The sequence below is a fragment of the Empidonax traillii genome, unplaced genomic scaffold, assembly GCF_003031625.1.
Source record: "Empidonax traillii isolate 1590-97213 ecotype Southwest subspecies unplaced genomic scaffold, ASM303162v1 scaffold953:size233439, whole genome shotgun sequence".
NCBI classification, from domain to species: Eukaryota; Metazoa; Chordata; class Aves; order Passeriformes; family Tyrannidae; genus Empidonax; species Empidonax traillii.
The window spans coordinates 21920-42064 of record NW_020956146.1 but is presented as its reverse complement, the minus strand read 5'-3'; the positions used below and the strand labels follow the sequence as shown (position 1 = coordinate 42064).

The 20145-nt window shown below is 49.7% G+C and overlaps 1 protein-coding gene across 1 annotated transcript; it reads right to left on the bottom strand.

The window, feature by feature from the left end:
- Positions 1 to 264: 264 nt before the first annotated feature.
- LOC114067671 (helix-loop-helix protein 13-like) lies at positions 265 to 19377 on the bottom strand. Its single transcript, XM_027903262.1, has 3 exons — positions 19230 to 19377; positions 1460 to 1744; positions 265 to 447 (listed from the first exon to the last, which is right to left on the bottom strand). Exons 1-3 carry the CDS (start codon positions 19375 to 19377, stop codon positions 410 to 412), a joined length of 471 nt encoding a protein of 156 aa, XP_027759063.1. The 3' UTR covers positions 265 to 409.
- Positions 19378 to 20145: the final 768 nt, after the last annotated feature.

The window sequence follows — 20145 nt, the reverse complement described above, 5'->3', positions numbered from 1 at the left end:
GGGGGACGTTTTCCCACATGCTGGAAATGTGATTTGGGCACGATTCTCAGCCAGCAGAAGAGAAAACATCATTGCTCTGACTGTGCTGACAGTGATTTTGAACGGCTTGTTGTTTCCAGGCAAGAGGGGCTTTACCAGAGTGTAAGAAACCCAAAGAAAGAGAAGCAGGAGGCCCTACAGAGTGCTGAGTGAACCCCAGGAGGGGCTGGGTGCTGGGCAGGAGGTGAGCCAGCGATGGAGGGCGAGAACTGCGGTGGGAAGTGCCAGGGTTTTATTTGCAATCTGCTGTTTTACAGCCGAGGACTGGCTGTGCTTGCAGCCCCGAGAGCGGAGCAGCCGGGACCCAGCGGGCAGGTCCTCGTCAGGGTCTGCAATCTGCTGCCTTCAAAGGTCTTCCTTTTGGGTGCCCTTAGTCCCACTTCACCCAGGACAGGCGGGCTGTGAGATCTGCAGGGAACAAGGGAGAGAGGAAAACACGGGACACACTTCAAACCCCCTTAAATTAGCATTTAACCAGTCTACCCTTCAGCCTCTCCAGAGGAGGAGCCTGGCTCATTTGGCTCTTCCCAGGAGGAGCTCTGCAGGAATATTAGTTAACCAGAAGCCTGACAGCAGAGGTGATTCCCATGTGTTGTTTAACAACCTGTTTGTCTATTAAAAGCTGGAGAAGCTGGACAATAAAATATAAATATTCTCTGTAGTCAAGAGAATTGTGATCACCGGTATACCAGGAGTCATTTTCCCGGTCATGCAGCCGATGGGAATGAGTGGGAGAGGAGAAAAAGACTCAATTAAACTTTTCTTTTAAATTAAATTATTGCTTTTTCCCTACAGGCTCTGTCCCTTGGACACTTCCCTGAGCAGTGAAAGGGGGAGTGTTTTTATTCGGTGACTCTGCTCTGGTTTTGTGCTGCACTTTCGAAGGCTCATACGGTTCAAGGCCTGTCTCCAAGAGGTGACAAACTCCAAAGGGACAGGGATAGAAAGGGAGTTAATTAACTTATAGTGCAAAGTGCCAAGAACTACTGAAACCCCCTCTCTGCTCCTCCCTGCTCTAAGTGACACAAAACCCACGCTGGGCACTTGGGCAATTTCCCATCTTCACATACTGATGAAACAACATAATCTGGGGAAAAAATGACTAAATTCATCCCACCCAAGTCAGAGTTGAGTCCGAATCAAATAAAAACATTTATATATATATATATATATATATATATAAACATTATATATATACACGTATATATAAATAACAGCCCTTCACTTCAAAATAGAAATATTTATATAACCATAAAAATTGCAAATAGGTGTTTGCTCCCTTTGGAAATAACCTGAAGTCTGAATGCTCTGTTTTGTGTATCCTGGTTCTGTAGACCCTTGGTTGCTGGAATATACGTATTTTAGGAAATCAGATATTTCATTAAATATTTCAGAACACACCCCTGTGCCCCTCACTCACCGCTGGTGTTCCAGGCTGCCGGCGCCCGGCCGTGCCAGCCCTGGCTCAGGCACCGCTCCACGAAGGCCCTGGGGTGGCAGCCGGACAGCAGGACGTCCCCGAGCAGCGCGATGTAGGCGATGGCCAGGCGCAGCGTGTCGATCTTGGACAGGCGCCTCTCGTAGGGGAAGGTGGGCACGTGGCCCCGCAGGCGCTCGAAGGCCGCGTTGATGCCCAGCATCCTCCTCCTCTCGCGCAGGTTGGCGGCGCGGCGCTGCCTCCCCGGGGGCTGCCCGGGGCTGGGGGCTGTCCCCACGCAGGATGGGCCGGCCAGGCACGGCCAGTCCAGCAGCAGCTCGTCCAGCTGGGCCTCGGGGGCCGCCGGCTCCCACGGGAGGGACTCGGGGGGGTCTCGGCCCTCCAAGCCGAAGCAAAGCTCCTCCATGAGGACACGCCGCTCTCGGCCCACCTCCAGAAGTGCTTGCAGCTTCAGGGGGCTCTGTGAGGTTCCAGTCTCTAATTTCAGGGAGTCCTGCTTGTGTCCTTGAGGAAGAGCATCCTCGAGAGATGCAAATCCAAGCGGGATTCACGATTTAAATACTTGGTGGCTCCCCAGCGGGGGAATGATCCCATTCTTCTCCGCTCCAAACTAATTAATCCATGTGCTTCTCTTTTTTATCAGCTGTTGACTGCAACACAATGTGAATGAATCGAGGACAGAATGAGTTTTTTATTGGCTTTCTCCTGGAAAATCCATTGAAGCTCTTGCCCAAGTCCAGTGTCTCCACTTGCTGTTCAGAGCAGGGCTCACACGGGGGTTTTGTTGTTATTGTGGTTGGGTTTGGTTAGGAAGCAACTAAATAGAGTCCTTTATCTTTCTGGTGAAGTGTTAATAGCCTCACTGCTGCCCATGGCTGGACAAACAACGTGTTATTGTCCTGCTGTCAGAAACACCTGACTCTGCCCTCTCTGACAGCAGGAGCCCGTGGCATCTCCTGCTCCTCCGGCCCCAGGAGGTGTGGGATGTGCTGCAGGGTAACGCTGGAACACCGTGGGACCTCCCTGAACAACCAGCACCAGCTCATTTGCTCACTGCATGTCCTCACTTACACTGACACGACATATTCTGTGGCCTGTGTGACACTGGGGGCTGTCTCAGGCCAGGAAATGAGAGCAGCTGCAATAACCACACTGGACACAGTCCTGGAAGGGCGGACCAGCTGGGAGAGAGGAGCTGGAAACTGGGAGAGTGGCAGGTGGAAGGTGCAAAGCACCACCAGAACTTTAGGGCAAGTGCAGGATGTAAGTGTGTTCTTCATTCCCTCTGGTTTCCACAATGCTCAAGCCAAGGTTTAAATGAATTCAGAAATGGTTTAAGGTCATATTTTAAGGATTTCAATAAATGGAAACATGTTTTAAGTTAGAGCAAACCTAAATGCTTTTCCTGAAGCATCTCATAAAGAACTTTTATAAAGATACTTAATCATATCCCTGAGTTCATGCACAGACTCGTGTCCTGCTGCTGCTTAAAATTTTAGGAGATGTCTCCTGTGAAGTTTGGGAGCCCCAGGCAGCTGCTGACAGGACAAAGCTCAGTAGCTCCATATAAAGAGCCAGGGAGCAGAAAATGACCTGTGTTTTCCATGGATCCCAAAGGATGCTCAGGTTCTCCATCTCACAGTGGGAGCACTCCCGGTGGCTTTGCCCTGGGAATGGATGGATTGATTCTAAGATAAGGCACAGGCTACTAATGCCTCTCCTCAGTAACCTGGGATCTGGCCTTGTGGCAATTCTACCCCCTCCAGGAAGTTTAGGGCAATGGAAAACAGGCTGCAGGAAAGATTTTGGCAGAGTAGCTGTGAGAAGGTGACAGTTTACGAAACCCTTGGACTCTCTTCTTGTGCAAATTGAACAAGAAATCCATTTCACTGCAAATCTGCTTAAGAAAGGGAAATACCAAGCGTGACAGTCACAGAATCCTCAGGGTTGGGCAAAGAGCTGCTAAATAATTAGAGCTCAGCTCAGGGCATGAATTGTATGATGGTTTTGTACAAAAGGGAATAATTTGTCATGATACCAACAGCAAACTGTTGGTATTGTGAAAGTGTGTATTGATGGAGAGATTCTGCTGCAGGTGAATCCCAACGAGGGACAAGGAAGGGATGCAGGAGGGGTGAAAGGAACTCGGAGTTCACTCTGCAGTTGTCTATTTTAAGCTATAGAATCCTTTAGGCTGGAAAAGACCTTCAAGTTCATCAGGTCCAAGTGTCCACCCAGCCCAAACCTGCTCAGTGCAATTCCCAGTTCCCAAAAGGAGCAGCTCCCTGCCTGTTCTCTATCGGGCACCTCCACAGCTCCCTGCTCACTGCTGAACTCTGCACCTGCTTGGGTCAGACAGAAGACCACTTGAAAACCCCCAAACTGGCAGGAGAACAGCAGGTCTTCTCCTGAGCAGGGCTCTGGAGGAGACAGGGTGAGGTTTAGGTGCCGGGTTCCTCCTCCTCAGCAGATGCTCCTCCAGCTCTGAACGTTCCCTCGCAGAGCCATCAGCGCGAATGCTGCCTGGGGATATGTCTGGCTCCACAGATGGAGAGCAGATGTTCCAGCAAACCTCCTTTTAGCATGTTCATGGGCAATTTGGCTCTCTCAGAGAGGCTCTGGACAAAGCAGAAGGGGAGGAGGGGAAGAAAGAGGGAAAATAAGGAAAGGTTTTCCCTTAGAAAGCCAGCCCAGGGCTCAGGAGAGAGGAGGAGGTTCCCATTCCTCACCTTTCCACAGCTTTGTGCTCCCAGTGTTCCTGCACCTCTGTTCCTCACAGAGAGAGGGAATGCACCTCTAATTGGGCTAATTTTGCACTTGTCTGGAAGTTGCTGGTGAGGGAATGAGGTACCAAAGGTACCACCCTCAGAGGGGTGGCTGCTGGTTATGACATGTCACTAAGATTTCCAGATCTGCTCAATTTCCTCCCAAATATATTCAGATCCAGTGGGATCCTGAAATAACATTTGACTGCTGGTCATCTTTAATCAGTAGGGGCTGATGAAAGCAAGTTATTGACTGAGAAACCTTGCCCTGGGTTATTGTCCAGGATAAGCAATGGAGCCATCATTTTGGGGTGTGGGTTTTCCAGAGCTCTGTAACATCTCCCTTTAGAATTCTCTCCATTCATGTTGGGAACCACTTTCCCCAGTCCTGTCCCCCTTCCTCTGTGACCTACACAAATCCACCTACAGCAGACTCTGTGATTTTCCCCACTTCACAGAATTTTGGGTAAAAATCTGCTTTTAGGGAATATTTCCATACAGATTGTTTTTGTTACAGTGCCTTAGCAGCCAAAAGCTGTTTCCTTCTACCTGTATCCCAAAAAAAACCCCACGGTCACCTGAGGTTATTTTGGGAGGAAGATTTTTCTCTCCTCTTCTTGTCCCACTTGCTTTATTTCAGGCTCAGCTGGGGAACCTTCTCAGTGACATTGGGAAACCTCCCAGTGCTGACAAAATGGCATTGTTGTTGTTGTTGTTGTTGTTATTATTATTTTCTTTGCTGGGAATTTAGTCTGAGTATGTTTCCATCATCTTTAATGGTTTAATAAAGGGGGTCAGTCCTTGGCTTGGACAAAGAACTGATGGAGAAAGGACCAGATGCTTTGCTTTTGAGTGAGATGACTCCAAAGCACAAGTGCACCCTGTCACAGCTGCTAATCCAACAGAGGAAGGATGGTGCTGGGGATTGTTTTATCCTGGTGGAACAGTGCAGGTCCTGGTGGGGCAGCTCCCTTTTAACGTGTGGCAGTGGAGGCACTGCCAAAACGAGGTGTGACAGGGACCCCCAGGACCTGAGCTGGCCTCACAGCCACCACCCTTTATCCCACAGATCCCACACCTCCTGCTGAGCCACAGGCCACCCCTGGGACACCTGAGTTAGTAGGCACATTTTTGGGTGAGGTGCTGGGGGCAGGAAAAGTGCAAGTATTATCATTTAACAGTGGAATGTGCTTCTTTTTAAGCTAAAACAATCGCAAAGGAAGGGCCTAATGAAAAGCAGAGCAAGGATTCCCAGGGCAAGAGGATTTCAAAGGGCTAATGGCCATTTCTGAGCTGCTGGAGTAATTGGGAAACAAAACTTTCGTAGGATGTTGATTTAAGTAAAGAAGGTAACAGGACCTTTATTATTCCCAGGGTAGAAACATGGATTGTGTGATCAGATGTCAGAGTTTGGGAAGGAAGGCACCGGTGGACGGTTGTTAATACAACTTTGATTTCGTTGATTATTACTATAAACTACTCAAGACAGCCTTGGCTTTAAACCCTTTGGTGTTTAAAAGGGAACACAGTCACTTTACCCTTTCTGCAGGGTGTTTGCAGGGTCACACCAAATCAATCCCAGCCTCTGGGACTGGGCTTTCTCTGGGAGGTGTTTTCTCTGTTAAAAACACTCACTGGTGGTTTCCCCTTTCTCACAGAGGTTTTCATGTGACATCTTCTGCTGCTGTTGGAGTGTTTGTTTGGACATCTCAAAGTGGTGACTTGCTCCAAGCCACGGGACGGTGACTTGGCCATCAGGAACTGAGAAAATCCTTTGGAGTCTTCCTTTTTGAGGAAAACGGGAAAGTTTGGGTTTGGTTTTGCAAAGCCAGAGTAGAAAATATGTTTTCTGCAAGGTGCATGTGCAGTTTTTAAAGAGGTGGGGTTTCCATTCATGAAATCACAGGTGCCCTTTCTCTGGGCACAAGAAATCCTGAATACCTGTTTGTCATCAGGATTTAATGAAAAAGAAACCCAAACAACCCAAAACAAGGAAAGAACCCCCATCCACTGTCTCCCATAGCTGTACTAAGGTTTTTTCCTTTAGCCTTTCTGCTCTCCCTAAGGAGAGAGTGGATGAGGAGACACGGCCAAAAGGGTGGGACAGGGAGGAGACCTGTGCCTGTGCAGCTCCAACTCGCACCTCTGCCAGAAATCTCATGATTTTTTCCCATTAACCTGTGGGATTTGGGAGTCTGGGGTTGTTACCCTGTACCAGAGCCTGGAGCAGGGACCCACTCCCAGCTCCCCCCATCCCTGTTCCCTCCTGCTCCCTGCACCTGCACTGCCATCCCTGGGACTCGTTAATCACACGGGTGGCACCTCATAAACCTGCCTGGAGACCTCAGGCTGGAAACCAGAGTCACCCAGGCAGCTTTACAGAGTGGGGTCTGCTTGACTGACGGCTGTTCCCACTTTATGGGAAGCCAGCACATGTTCCCACCAGAAACCAGGAACAACAGCTTGGGAAAAGTTCCGCCTGCGTGAAATCCTTCAGGCCCACCCTCCAGCTGGAAGGGGGTTTTTCCTGGCGACTTCCAACCACCTTAGATGTGCTTTGGATGGGATTCAGGCCCTCTTGGCCCTGCTTGGCTCCGTGGACACGGTGGCAGGACGGAGGAGCACAAAGCTGTTCCTCACGGAGAGCTGTCCCACCGTGTTACCGTGATGGGGACACAGGAGGGTTGGGCTTGTTTTCTGTTGCAGAAAAGCCTTTAAGGAATTAGGAGAGGAAAAATCAGCCATCTGGGAACAAGGTCGGGTGCCAGCCACGATGAGAAACTTGTCTGGAAGAGAAAACTCTCTCCCAAACCCGCGTAAGCAGAAAGAAAGCAGAAGGCAGGGACAACCAAAGCGCAGAGAGGGGCCTCCTGTACCTCGTGGAGAGTGCCAGGGGTGAGGCTTGGAGCAATTTTGGAGCCACCTGGCTGGGCTGTTTGCTGAGCATGGTTGCTGAGGGGACAGCTCTGGAGCTGAGCCACACTGCAGCCAGCCCTGCCTGGGCAGTTTGGAGGGAGCAGCACCATGGTCCTCTTCATCAGCTGGTGATGATCCCACTCTATTTTCCAGTGTTTCCTCCTTTTTCCAGCACCAAAGCAAAGCCCTGAGAGTCATTCCCAGCAGGACCAGCACAGTGTCCCACCACAAAAAGAGAGTGAGGTGTTTGGACCCACTGTGGAGTCTGCCAGTCGCCCTTGGGTGAGGTCCCACGTGAATTCCTGCTCTACAAGCTCAGCATCAACAAGAAGCAAGTTTTCCTAGGATTTCAAGCCAGAAGGGAATCATTAGGCCCCTCTGGTCTGATGGCTGTGATAACACACGCCTTGGGTTGTTGGCCCCCAGCCCGGTGGAGGGATCTTCTCGCCGGAGTTGGATGTTTTTTAAAAGGATACATCCAGCCTTGACTCAAAGTCCCTGAGGGACAGACCACCAAAGGATCTGCAGATGTTGGCAGCCTGGTGACACCCAGGCTGCATCCTGAACCCACGTGGAAAGAAACCCTGACGTTCCTAATGGAATCATGGAATCTTTACGGCTGGAAAAGACCTCCAAAGTCATCAAGTCCAACCTTGGACTGAATACATCACGTCCACTGGACCGTATCACAAAGTGCCCCCTCTGCTCGTTGTTTCAACATTTGCAGGGATGTTGACTCCACCATTTCCCTGAGCACCTGTTCCAATGCTTGACCACTCTTTCAGTGCTCAGATTTTTCCTCGTATCCAACCTGAACTTCCCCTGGTGCAACTGGAAAGGGTTTTAGCTTGTCCTGGGAGAAGGGCCCGACCCCCACCTCTCCACCATCAATAGCTGCAACCTCAGCACGAACCAGCCACAGCTCCAGAAGTCCCTAAATCGGCTGGTGGAAGCTGAAGGAGGATGCCAGGGAAGTTATTACCACGAGCAGATTGCTGTGCTCTTTCCACGACCCTCCAGCACTGGGAGAGTGTGGATTCCCGGCCAGGCACAGCATGAATTGCTCCTCTGAAACTCAGTCACAGGCAGCTTCTAGTGCTGAGCACAGCTGGTCAATGAGGTGCTGATTTGACTCACAGCAACTTCCTGTCCTTCCCACCGGAGGGGGCATTTGGGAGAGGCTGGTTGTCTGTGCCCTGCAGGGGTTCTGTGGCCTGGTTTTCCCACTGAAAAAAAAAAAAAAGGAACCTGAGCTCTTCGTGAAATCTTCAGCTTCCAAATCCTGGCACTCGGAGAGGACTGTCAAAAGCTGCTAGTCCTGCTCTGACTTTTGAGTCAGTTTTCAAGGCATTTGAAATTTCTAGGAGGCTGAAGTGGGAAATCCCTGGAGAAACCTGCGTGCTCCAGGGACTTGTGCTGCTTCATGGATCTGGGCAGCCAGAGAATCGTGATGAGAGCAGCTTTTTGCCAAGTCTGCCCCTCCTGTCAGCTGGAACTGGGAGCTGAACAGCCACTGACATGAAAAATGATGCCTGGGGAGACGCTGCACCACATTTTAACATGTTTGAAAGGCTCTGCAGCTCGTGCCGCTCACGGGCAATGGCTGGGTCCTTATTTTAGCTGGAGAGATGCTTTGAAATGCTGCTGCACAGGGCACAAACATGCAGGGCTGTTCAGCATTTTGGGAGGCGAGGGAACGAGCAGGAAAGATCAGACCTAAAGGGGAAGCCAAAGGCAGTGCTCACAATTGCCAAGGCATCAGCCAAAAGGAAAACACGACTGGGATGGCAGTAAAATCATGTGTGAGTCATGAGGGGCCAAGAACAAGTTTGCTTTCTTTTCCCCCTCGTTGAACAGATGATGATTAAAAGATAAATCATACTTGGAGTCAAATCAAGTGATTGGATTAAAGTTTAGCTGAGTATTTAGAGGCTGTTTGGGACACAATGGAAAGCTAATTGAAAACTTACATTTGTGAGACCCTTGAACTCTGCAGCTCTTAATAAAATACTACTGCAAAGTACACAAGCGTTCCCTGTGGGAGAGATCCCTCTCCACAAGTGCTTTTGTTCCTCAGGTATGTGGAAAAATGGAATTCATTTTCTCTACAAGCCTCACCAAAGGAAGGTATGTTTGGGATCGTAATTCAGCTCATGCTGGCGGTGCAGTAACTTAATCTGCTCAGAAAAGCAGTGAAGCAAGACAAAGGAGAGCCACTTCTTGGGGGGAAAAAAATGAGAATTTAAACACCTCATCCTTTTAATTCCTGTTTGTTCCCCTGAGCAGCTGGTATCCCAGAGTGGCTGCCTGCTGCTGGCTCAAGTGGAGTCTTTAAAACTACGTAAAATTCCTTCTAGATGTGCTGTAGTAAGGCATGTCATGTTTTATTTGTCCTAATAATATAATTGCATTCTGGAATCACCCCCAGTTCTTAAGGAACATGCCCAGCCTCCAGCTCCAAAGCATTCTCCTTTTTGGTGGAAATACCAGTGAAACCCACAAATTAGGAAAATAAACTTCCCTGTGTCCACACACACATGGAAAACCTGGCTCTGCATCTGATCTCTGTGCATCCAAGCACGAGTATTCCTTGGTTATCCTCAGGGAAGCTGCAGAAACTCTGGGGTCAGGTTTCTTTGCCCCCTTTCGCTCTCAAGCTGTGCAGCTTCACGGCCCAAAAGTGGGCGATGAAGGAGTCCCAAGAGGAAGGTGGAAGAACCCCCTCCCCCGTGTGCAAGATTTTACATTTCTCCAAGTCCTCTGACCTTTAGGACAGAATTTCCAGCAAAAGGATGTGTGTGCAGAGACCATGGGGGGGAGAAGCTGAAGTATGGAGGATCTGGGGACCAGAATGGGAATAAATGCTGTTTGTTTTAGATGGTGCAGGTAGGAAGCCACACAACTCCCCTTCTTTCCCTGGCACGTGACCAGTGGCACCTTTCCAGTCCCATCCTTGCTAATAGGGGACATTCCCTAATAATCAAAGGGATTTTCCCCTTGTTTCTGCTGGTATCTGTGACTCCACAGTCTGTCTCTCTGTTGTGTCTTCCCCCTTGCTCTCTACTTAGCTGAAGGGCTGAACTTTGGGCTTCTTCCCAAGGGTCAGGTGCCCTCAACCTGCTAGAATTCCCTTTCCTTGGCTACATTTTGGACCAAGGGGTCATATAGTCATGACCTCACCTTTGCTCTAGGGTTCTTCGCTGTGTCTTCTGGAGACAGCTGGGACAAGTGAAGACAAGGAGTGTTTTGGACAATTCAATTCCCAACTGACTCCGGCGGAGTTTTCCCCAAGTGCATCATTTTTAGTGCTGGTGTGTCAAGTGCGTCAAACAAAATGAAAATATTGAATTGGTCATGAATAAAGGCCATAAAAAAACCTTCTGTTTGTGCTAATCAGTGTCCACTAATTGCATGAAAATGGGCAGTTCACCCACTGGGCTGTGCTGTCACGAGATAGGCCCATGAAAAAGCAGAGTTTGCTTTTTCTTAACAGCTGTGGTTTGTTCTTCACTAGGAAGGTTTATTACGTCTCAAAGTGATTAATGCGTTCTGGGAGGAAGCCATCAGTCACAAATTATGGGACACTCCTTGGCAGATTAAAGACGGATCAGGAAGATGAATACGTTTCTATCTGTTATTGCAGATTCCGAGATATTTCACCCCAGAGCTGGAGAACCTGGGTTGACCATGGCCCTGGAGGTGACACCGTGTCCTGCTCGAGGTCGGTTCCATGTGTGTGGGTTCTTCACTTCTGGGCTGGAATATCTGAGTGGACCGAGGTCACGGTGCAAAGTCATGAGAGAATGAAGAGCTGAGGGGGGGTTGATCTGGACTTGATCAGAAAGGAGACTTAGCATATTGTGAGCTTGGAGAGCACCCCTGGGTGCTCTGAGATAACCAGCTGAACGTGGCCTGAGGTCAAAGAATCACAGGATGGTTTGGGTTGGAAAAGATCATCCAATTCCACCCCCTGCCATGGGCAGGGGACACCTCCCACTATCCCAGGTTGCTCCAACCTGGCCTTGGACACTTCCAGGGATGGAGCACCCACAGCTTCTCTGGGTAACCTGTGCCAGGGCCTCCCCAGCCTCTGAGTTCCCATCAGCTCTGCCCCACGTCTGACACCCCACACCATGGCACTTTATGCAGTAATTTAGAGGTCTCTTCTCACTGCTGCTGCCGGATTTGATGCGATGGGCTGTCTGAGGAACGGGACTGGGCCCCCAGTTTGGATTGGGTCTCATAAAGAAGGTATGCATGATTTCAGCTCTCCTCCCCTCCTGGATCTCTCATCATCTCCTCTCCTTTAATGGGAGTAAGAATAATTATAACAATAAGATGATATACGTTATCCTGAGGGCCTCTACATGGCGTGGTAAGCCAGGAGCCTTTGGATCTCCCCGGAGCTCTTCTGTCAACTGCTCTTAATATTCCTGGGCTCTTTGGTCAGAAAACCTCCGTGAGGGGGAAACTCCTTCAGCTACACCTAAAAAACACGACCAAGAAGCTGAGTGGGATCGCTCTGGGTGGGGTGTGGGGACGTGGAGCCCTGGGTGGATGCCTGGGGGATGGCACAAACATCTCCCTTCTCGCCCTGGAGAACAACTGCGTTCCATTACGTGTTGCACAAACTCGCTCAGGGTCGGTTCTCCCCTCTCGGGGCGAGGGCAGATGTTTCCTGGGAGGCTGTGCCGGGGTTCCAGCTCACAGCCCCGCACTGCCTTTCAGGCCTAAACCTCCCAGATGGGGAGGCTGAGAAAGGGGCTGGAAGCTGCTGGATGTGCTGGCCCGGAGGCAGCAGTGCCCAGGCTGCCAGAGCTCCAGGAGGGTTGGGATGATCCTCTGGGGCACAGGCTGGGACTCCTGGGGATGGGGCTGTGCAGGGCTGAGGGTTGGGCTGGATGACCCTTGTGGGTCCCTTCCAGCCCAGCACAGAATCCTGGGATTCTGTGACCTTTGCAACCCATCAAACGGTCTTTGCTTTGCCTCTATGGACTCATATCTGGAGACAAGTGGGACACCAAAATCCGAATATATGGCATGAACACCAAGGGAGGTCCATGTCCTGAGCTCTCCATGGAGTCTACATGGACTGTGCAGCAGATGGGAGTGTTACCAGGCACCAAAATGTGTTCTGCCTGTGGGGGAAAAAAGGCATCTCCAAGCTGCAGGAGCACAGGGCTTGTGCTGTGCTCATGGAAGTCCTTTGAGAAAGCCAAGCACGTGTGCTGGCCTTGCCCTCAAAGCAAATACTCTCCATGAAAGCCAATAATTTTAGCAGGGATTCCTTTCTTCCTCCTGAGGAGAGTTAAAGGAAGTTATGGGTCAGCGAGAGGGCATCTGTACAGCACAGAGGAAGCATTTCCAAAGCTTGAGTGTAGTCCCTCCATTTGGAGAAGGCCTGGTCAATTTGGCTTTCCAAAACATTTTCTTTATTAAAGATTTTATGGGAACTTTCTGCTGGTTTGCAGGGGCTCTTAAGCCACTCTGAATTGGTGGGACCCCATCGATGGAACTGATGGGAAGCTTTGGAAAGTTTTAACAATTTCCTTTCCCCAAAAGCTGAACTTCCCGGGAGTTTCCCCCAGACTTGTCCAAGTTTCTCGGTACAAACATTTTGCCATTTCCAGGTGTGAGTGGCATTGTCCCTCCTTCCAGCTGATAGAAGGGCTCAGGAAATGCCAGGACAGATCCACTATGCCGAGGTCCTCCTGCATTTGTGTTCTCAGGCTCACCCCAAATCCTTTCCCACAGAATCCCAGGATATGCTGAGTTGGAAGGGCCCCACAAGGATCATCCAGTCCAACCCTCAGCCCTGCACAGAACCGTCCCCAAGTGTCACACCATGTGCCTGACAGTATTTTCTTCTGAGCCAGGAGATGGAAATCTCTCCGAGCAACCTCAGTGATAATATTCAGACCTCCTGTGTGCAGGAACTGGGCAGGCACCAACTCTCCTCTGGGCTGTAATATCCTCACTCAGAAACCACTTTAAATCAGCAGCGAAGCTCGGCGAGGCCTTTACGTTCACCAGCGAAATTAATAACTGGCTGTTGAGTTTGCAGCTCCCTTGAAAAGGTTGATTCTTGATGGGAGAGCAGGGGCCAGAAACTGAAACTAATCTTAATGCAAAAGGGTATCCAAGGAGCCGCAGGGCTGTAAAGCCTGCCTGATCAAATCTCCACCGGCCCATACTTCCCTGCAGCCCGATTTTGAAAGCCCAATTTCCTGCGAGATTGCATGATTATTATTTTTTAATCTAAAATGTATGGCTGAAAGGGGAAAAAAAAAAAAAAGGCATTTAAAATTAAAAAAAAAAAAAAAAAAAAGAAGAAGAAGAAAAGAAGCAAAGAAATCTGGCAACGCAAACAAGCTCGACGAGAGCGGTTTGCTGGAAATGCCGAACATTGCGTTGCCCAAAACTTGGCTTTTATGGAAGTGACCAGCAGGGATTGTTCTCATGGCTGGTGTCAACTTGGATCATCGAGCCACACCGCAGATTTGGCATCTCTGATGGAAAAGGGAGGCTCTCCAGGCCGGTACAATCCCGCTCCACAGCGTCAGTTGTTGCGTAGGTTGGGGTCGGAGAGGATTGACAACGGGGAGGGACAGCATTCTACGAGTCTGGCACTTTCTTGTCTCAGATTAATGATCTTCCAATCTGGTTTTCAGGCACACAGACTCACTCACACGTAAATAAAAAACAGAGGGAAGCTTTTAAGAGACTCAGATGCTTGGTATTCCCAGCAACAGCCTTGGGGAGACATCCCGTTGAGCGAGAGCATAGCGGGCCCTTTGTGCCTTACCTTTCCCCTGGGACATCTCTGAAGGGTTTCAGAGCTCCTCTGAGCAACACTGAGCTCTTGGTCCTGGTTTCATGTTAAGATCTAGTCTTGCTTTAGCAGGGTTCCTCAAAAGACAGGTGCCTCTGGAAGGCGGTGCAGCCTCCCTAAGGTCTGGTTCAACCCCTGGGGGTCTCTCTGTAGGCAGCTGAAATCTAAGGCAGCTTCTCTTGCTGCTTCTTAACTCTTCAGCTTCTCCTAACGTGCCTGTTGTGGAGAGGCACCTATAGCTGGGGGGGGATTGGACCCAGGGTGAGGTGTCAGCAGCTGTGCTCCAGGAGGACAGGGCTGTGCAGAGGTGCAGGAGGCTGAGGCTCGCTCAGCCAAGGTCCAGAGGGTGAAGCTGTTGTCACGTGGCCCCTCTCGTGTTCGATATTTCACGAGCCTTTGTTGGACCAGCCCCACCTGGTCTGGGCAGGCTGTGCCAGCACCTCGGGCCAAGATTCAATAAAGTTGTTGCTTCCAATTAAAACACCTCCCCGAGAGCTGTTGAAGCTGTCAAGGCCACAGCTGGGCAGGGGATGGGCTCGAGCACCATCTCACTGCAGCAACAGCACTGAAGCCCATCCTGATCCCAAGGAAGTTGGTGGAAAGTTCCCTTTGATCTCAGTGGGAGTAGGATCAGCCCCCCATGCACGGGTAGGATGGTTCCACCAGGGCCTTAGCCTCGTTCTGGGCTCTGTGGATGTCTGTGGGCGTTTCCACTGGTGCCACGGGTCGGGCCAGGAGTTGCATCTAATCAGTGCCCTGTGGCTCTCTGTGCATTTATCAAAATGGAATTTCAGGCAGAAAACAAAGGGATTGAAAGGTTGAAAAACAAGGAAGGAATGTGCTCTTGGCAGCTCTGCTGACCAGATGTTTGTTGCTCTTTCCTTGTTCTTCACAATGACTAAAAAACTCGTGAACAGTCCCGAGCCCAGCGCAAGGTCAGCCCCGGAGTAGGTAAGAGGTGTCGCAACGAGGCGCAGCGAACATCTGGGAATGGGAACCCTTAATCTGTCCCAGGACCCAGGCCTGGGGCTCCGAAATCACGGCACAGAACCTTCAGAAGGCTTGGGGACACGTGTGCTCTCCCTTCCTACCGCTGCTCGTGCGAAGCCCTCGTGGAAGTTCGCAATATCCCCGTCGCGCTGCTGTGTGAAGTCCTTCCAAGGGCGGCTGAGCTGTTGTGCTTGGAGTCAGAGCAGAGGGAAGCCAGTGCTAAAGTGACTATGTATGCACTTACAAATGCATGCATCCACCTCCTGGAACATGCACTCCCAAAGAACGGAGCAGCACGTTGTTCTTCACCGACACTTCAGGGGAGAAAGCGGCAACTTCAGTGGTTTTATTGAGCAGCGTTTCCAGGGCACTGCAAGGGTGGCCTCCCTGAAGCACCCCCAGGTTTTCTGATCCAATCAGTCCAAAAAGAGAAGGTTAAGGAGTGAGAACCAGCAAAGCAACCCTGAGATGGCAGGGCAGTGGGCTGACTCTCTGGCCTCTCTGCTGTATCAGCCCTGACAAAATGTGCCCTTCTCCAGCAGCATCTCCTGCAGGCTGTTCCCAGCACCAGCCTTGTTTCACAGAAAAACACCTCGTTAATCAGTCTGCAGAACATCACAGCAGAGGAGGGAAATCTAAAATAAAGCAGAAAAAAGCACAGCTTATTCATTTTTGTCAGCAAGGCAACTAAGCCAGAGAGGTAGAAGGGACTCATTTGTTCATTAATGATGGGATTGAGAGCTGAGCTCTTGCTGTCTGACCAACTGGCTTTTTGTTCACATCACATCTGTCCAGTGGTTGCCTGCACAGCCAAACAGCCTGTTTGTCCAGGAGGCAGAGTTTTACCAAACCAGGGTGCCTGACATCGTGGTTGCCTGACCTGACTCTGACTTAAATCACCATCACGAACAAACTGTGATTTAACAACTGGTTCCATCGGGTGCAACCGGGGTTTTTTTGAGAGGGGAGAAAGAAATCAGATATATTTATGTTATCCAGTACCGCTTCCTTGGGCCACATGGGCAGCGTGTGACAGTGAATCAGTGGTTTGGATTTGTAAGAAAGTCAGTCAGGTCAGGATTAGGCTTAGGACCTAAGTGAGTAAACTCACAAAAATCATGCAGCTCTGTGCTTCTGAGCATGACATGAATTAACCTGTGAGTAAAACTGCCCAAGGAGCGCAACCCTGGACAAAATCAAGCTGGAATCCCTGGAAAAATACGCTGGGAGTGTGGTTGCACAGTGGCAGGAGGCTGGATAAGGGCACTGAGGATGCTCTGAGAGCAGCAGCAATCCCAGCAGCTTCCAGGAGGAAGAAAAGGAGGAAACTGTTTCCTCCTGACCATCTGGTAGCTTGTGTAGAGATTCCAGCTGGGGAAACCTGCCTCACACAGGCACTGGAGCTCTCACAAAGAAAGGGTTCCATCAGGCCTCTCATATTTTCCTTGCCTTACCTGAATAGCTGGCCACGATCCCACATCAGGATCCTCGTGGACAGGAGGCTGTGCCAAAGTGGGACCCAAATGGAGGAGATTTGAGGGCACTGAAGTGGTGCTGAAGGTAACTCTGTGTGCAGAGTTTCCACCAAAAGCTAAGGAGGACTTGCTGGGCTGAGCCTTGGAGGGAGAGGAGAGCTCCTCCTTGGGAAACCTCTCTGGGAGGACATCCCAGACAGCATCAGGGAGCTCCTGGGGACCCTCAGGGACCCAGGGGATGCCCACAGGAGCCCAACTGCAAAGAAACCTGGGGGAGGCAGACCACCAAGCAAACACATTCCACGTGCTTTCCAAGGGGTGTCTCCCTAACAACTGGATCACCTCCTCGTCTCAGCTGAATGAAGGGACGGTGTGAGGTGCAGAAGAGGTGCAGGCTCCGTTTCCTTCCACGCTTGGAAGAAGCACTGGCCAGTGCTGAGGCTGAAATCCTCCTCCTCCTGCTCCCCAGACCTCTGGCTCTCTCCAGAACCACACCGAAAAGAAATCTTTGTTTGTTTATGGAGTTTCTGGGAGCCTCAGGTTTGTTTTCTTCCATCCTCCCTCCTGCCAACACTGGAAATGCCAAAACATAAGAGAGAGTCATTTCTCTTGGAGCTGCCGGCCACGGTCGGAAGGAGCAGTGCCAGGAGTCTCGGGAGAAATCTGCTCCTGATCTTCCCCACACAGACTTGCAGAGTGGAGGGATGGAGAAGAGTTCAGCAGGGCATCTGGGCTGCCACCCCAGCCACACATTCCAGCTGGGAATGTGCCATTCCTCCTCTCCATACGGACGGTGGCACGTGAAGCCGAGAGAGGAGCTCTGTCCTTAAAAGTGGGGGTTTGAGGGGGGTTGTTGGTTCTCCATCTCTTATTCCCTCTGCCAGGCTTGGGGTCCTGCCTGACTTTATCCCTCTGCTCTCCAACCCTCCTGCCACCTGCCCTCCCAGGGGCTGCTCTTTTTAAGGCAACACTCAGAAGACTCAGCAAATCCCAGGTCAAGGCCTGAACCACCTTCCCTTCCAAAGCAGGACAAGAAGAACTGAGCTGGCCCCCTGCGAGCTCCCAGGCCTGAGCAAAAGGTTGGGTGAAAAGTTCAGGAAAACCACAGTCCATTTTACAGCAGAGCTGCAAAGCACAAATATTAATCCCAATAAAACAAGGAAGGGGGTGGGGGTGGTGGAATTCGGTTGGCAGTGGCTGGTTGACCTTCAAATACTTCAACTTTTGAGCCCCACACAATAAACTGTTTTACCTCCAGCATCACAAGAAAACTGCTTTTTTTTTTTAAGGTGGATTATCACCAAAAACAACCCCAAACACCCCAAAAACCTGCCACTGCTGAGCTTTCCTGTAAACCATCAGGCTGGATACATTTTATGATGTGATTTATGGAGTGTTTGTTTCTCAAGACTCAAAGCAGCATCGCTGTAAAAGCATCAGAGATGAGTGTTTTGGTAGAGGACGAAGGCCACTGCCTTTTTTTTTTTTTTCCCCTGGTGGGGAACCTGCTGAAAGTGGGTGAACACCACTTGGAGAGAGGAATTCTTCCTGTGTGGGCAGCACAGCTCATCCTTCTGCTCGGGAGCAGCGCCACGAGCTCGGAGATGAATTCATTAACGAGTGGGAAAGCAAGGGGGCTGCGCTTCCCTGGACTTGCAGCCCCACTTCTGCTGATTCTCCCCTCGGCAGGGATTTCCACACCCCCTTCGCAGCACGGGGGGAATGTTGCTGTTCCCTGTTCAAGTCGTGGAGGAGATCAGATGATCCCCAGGCCTTCCCCACCTCTAACACTTGTGGTTCTGCTTAAATAGCTGTCAAGTCCCGGGTTTTTTAAAAGGGCAGGACAAGCCAAGGCTTTTGAGGTTCTGCTGGGAGGATTACAACTCCTAACACATTCCAAAGCCTTCCACGAGCGCCTGCAATTCCAGGTTTCCGCACAGAAAGTGTTATTCATCCTTTTTTTTGCAGATGATCTTTGTGGTTCATCACACAAACCCAAGTTTTCTTTCCCACTGCCCCGCTAAAACTGGCCTTGGTGGAAAACTCCCCTCCCTGACTGAAGAGTTTTTGCCTCGCTGTTGGAGCAAAACAAATTTCCTCACGATGAAAAAACCCACAATAATATAAGAAATAAAACTGCATCTGCCAGTTCCCCTTTAAATGCGGCTCTTGGAATTTCCAGGGAAGTAAAAGGTCCCAGGGAAGCGAACTGTTGCCTTGTAAGCTTGCCAAATATACATTAAAAAAAAATGCTGAGAGCTCTTTGGCCTCTTTGCTTTCGTGGTGATCCATAGGCTGCGCACCAGTGTTGTCTCTCCAAGGGTGCAGCTGAGGGCTGGGGAGTTCTTGGAACAGGTGGAGGAGCTTTTCACCTCCAGATCGTTCCTCTGAACTTGGCTGGCTGCTGGTTCTTCCGGAGCCTGGAAGCAACGGGTGGCTGTGAACGTGGTGGCAACGGGATGGGTTCCCCTGTCACAGGTGAGTGAAGAGGCTCTTGGGGTCGGATCCTTCTCCTCCAGTGGGAAAATCCGGGATAATTTGGTGCTGGGCCTTGGTCTCTGCAGCTCTGAGTGTCTGGGGGAAGGTTTATTGGTTTGGATTTGGGGTTGTTGATGCACTAAAGGCTGTAGGCACAGTGTGGGCTTGGGGAAGGCAAGGTTTTGTAGGAGTTTTGTTCACCAGATTCCATATTAATTAAGAGATGTTAATTATAACATTTACATTATATTGTCCTTTAGGACTCCTGGGGGAGTTTGTTTGCCTGTCACTAGAACCACCCTCTGCTTGTGATGGAATGGCATTCCAGTAACACCCTACTGTGAGAACAGGGCTCTGCACGTGTTTTCCTGTTCCCAGGGGAGTCGGGAATGTCGTGGGATGATGTGGGAAAGAGCCAGGTGCACATGGCAGCCCGTTCCACATGTTTTCCTTAGTTTCTACATCAGCCAACCTTGAAAAAAAGGTCCCGGACAACCTTCCGGATTTTTATCCCAGTCATCAAAATCCATTAAACTGGCTTTGGCTGCAAATCAAGTAATTCAGAGATAATTGAGACTTCCCGAATTTTGATGGGAGTAGAACTGTATTTTTGTTAGAAGAAATGTATAAATTTATACACACTTCCATTTCCACACAATTTTAATTTTTATAGAATTTTTGACTTCTATATTATTTTGATATCTATTGTTTTGACTTCTATATTATTTTATATCTATATAATTTTTATTTTATATTAATTTTATTTTTAATAGAAAATTTATTTTATATAAATTTATTTTTAATAGAAATGTCCAAATTTTATATACATTTTATAAATAAGTAAATTCTAGAGATATCAACATTTGGGGATTATAAAGGCATCAGTTTAGCTCTTTCTCTCCTAAAACCAGTGGCAGCCTAAACCTGCTTCTACCCTGAATTTCCTTGCTCATATTTTGATTTATTTTTCATGGACTTTAAGGAAATGACGCTGGTTTGTTACTTGGTCCAAAAAGCTTTGCCTTCTTCCTTCGTATCCTTTTATTTTTCAGCGATTCACAGAAATGGAGAAGAAATAACTGGCCTTTAATTTTTTCACAGCTCAGGGAAAACTGACAATTACTGCTGGAAATTGCTCCTGCATGGAATTGGAGAGCTGAAACACAGGGAAGCCCAAGAGCCCTTGAAGCTGGAAAAGGTCCCTGTTCCCCT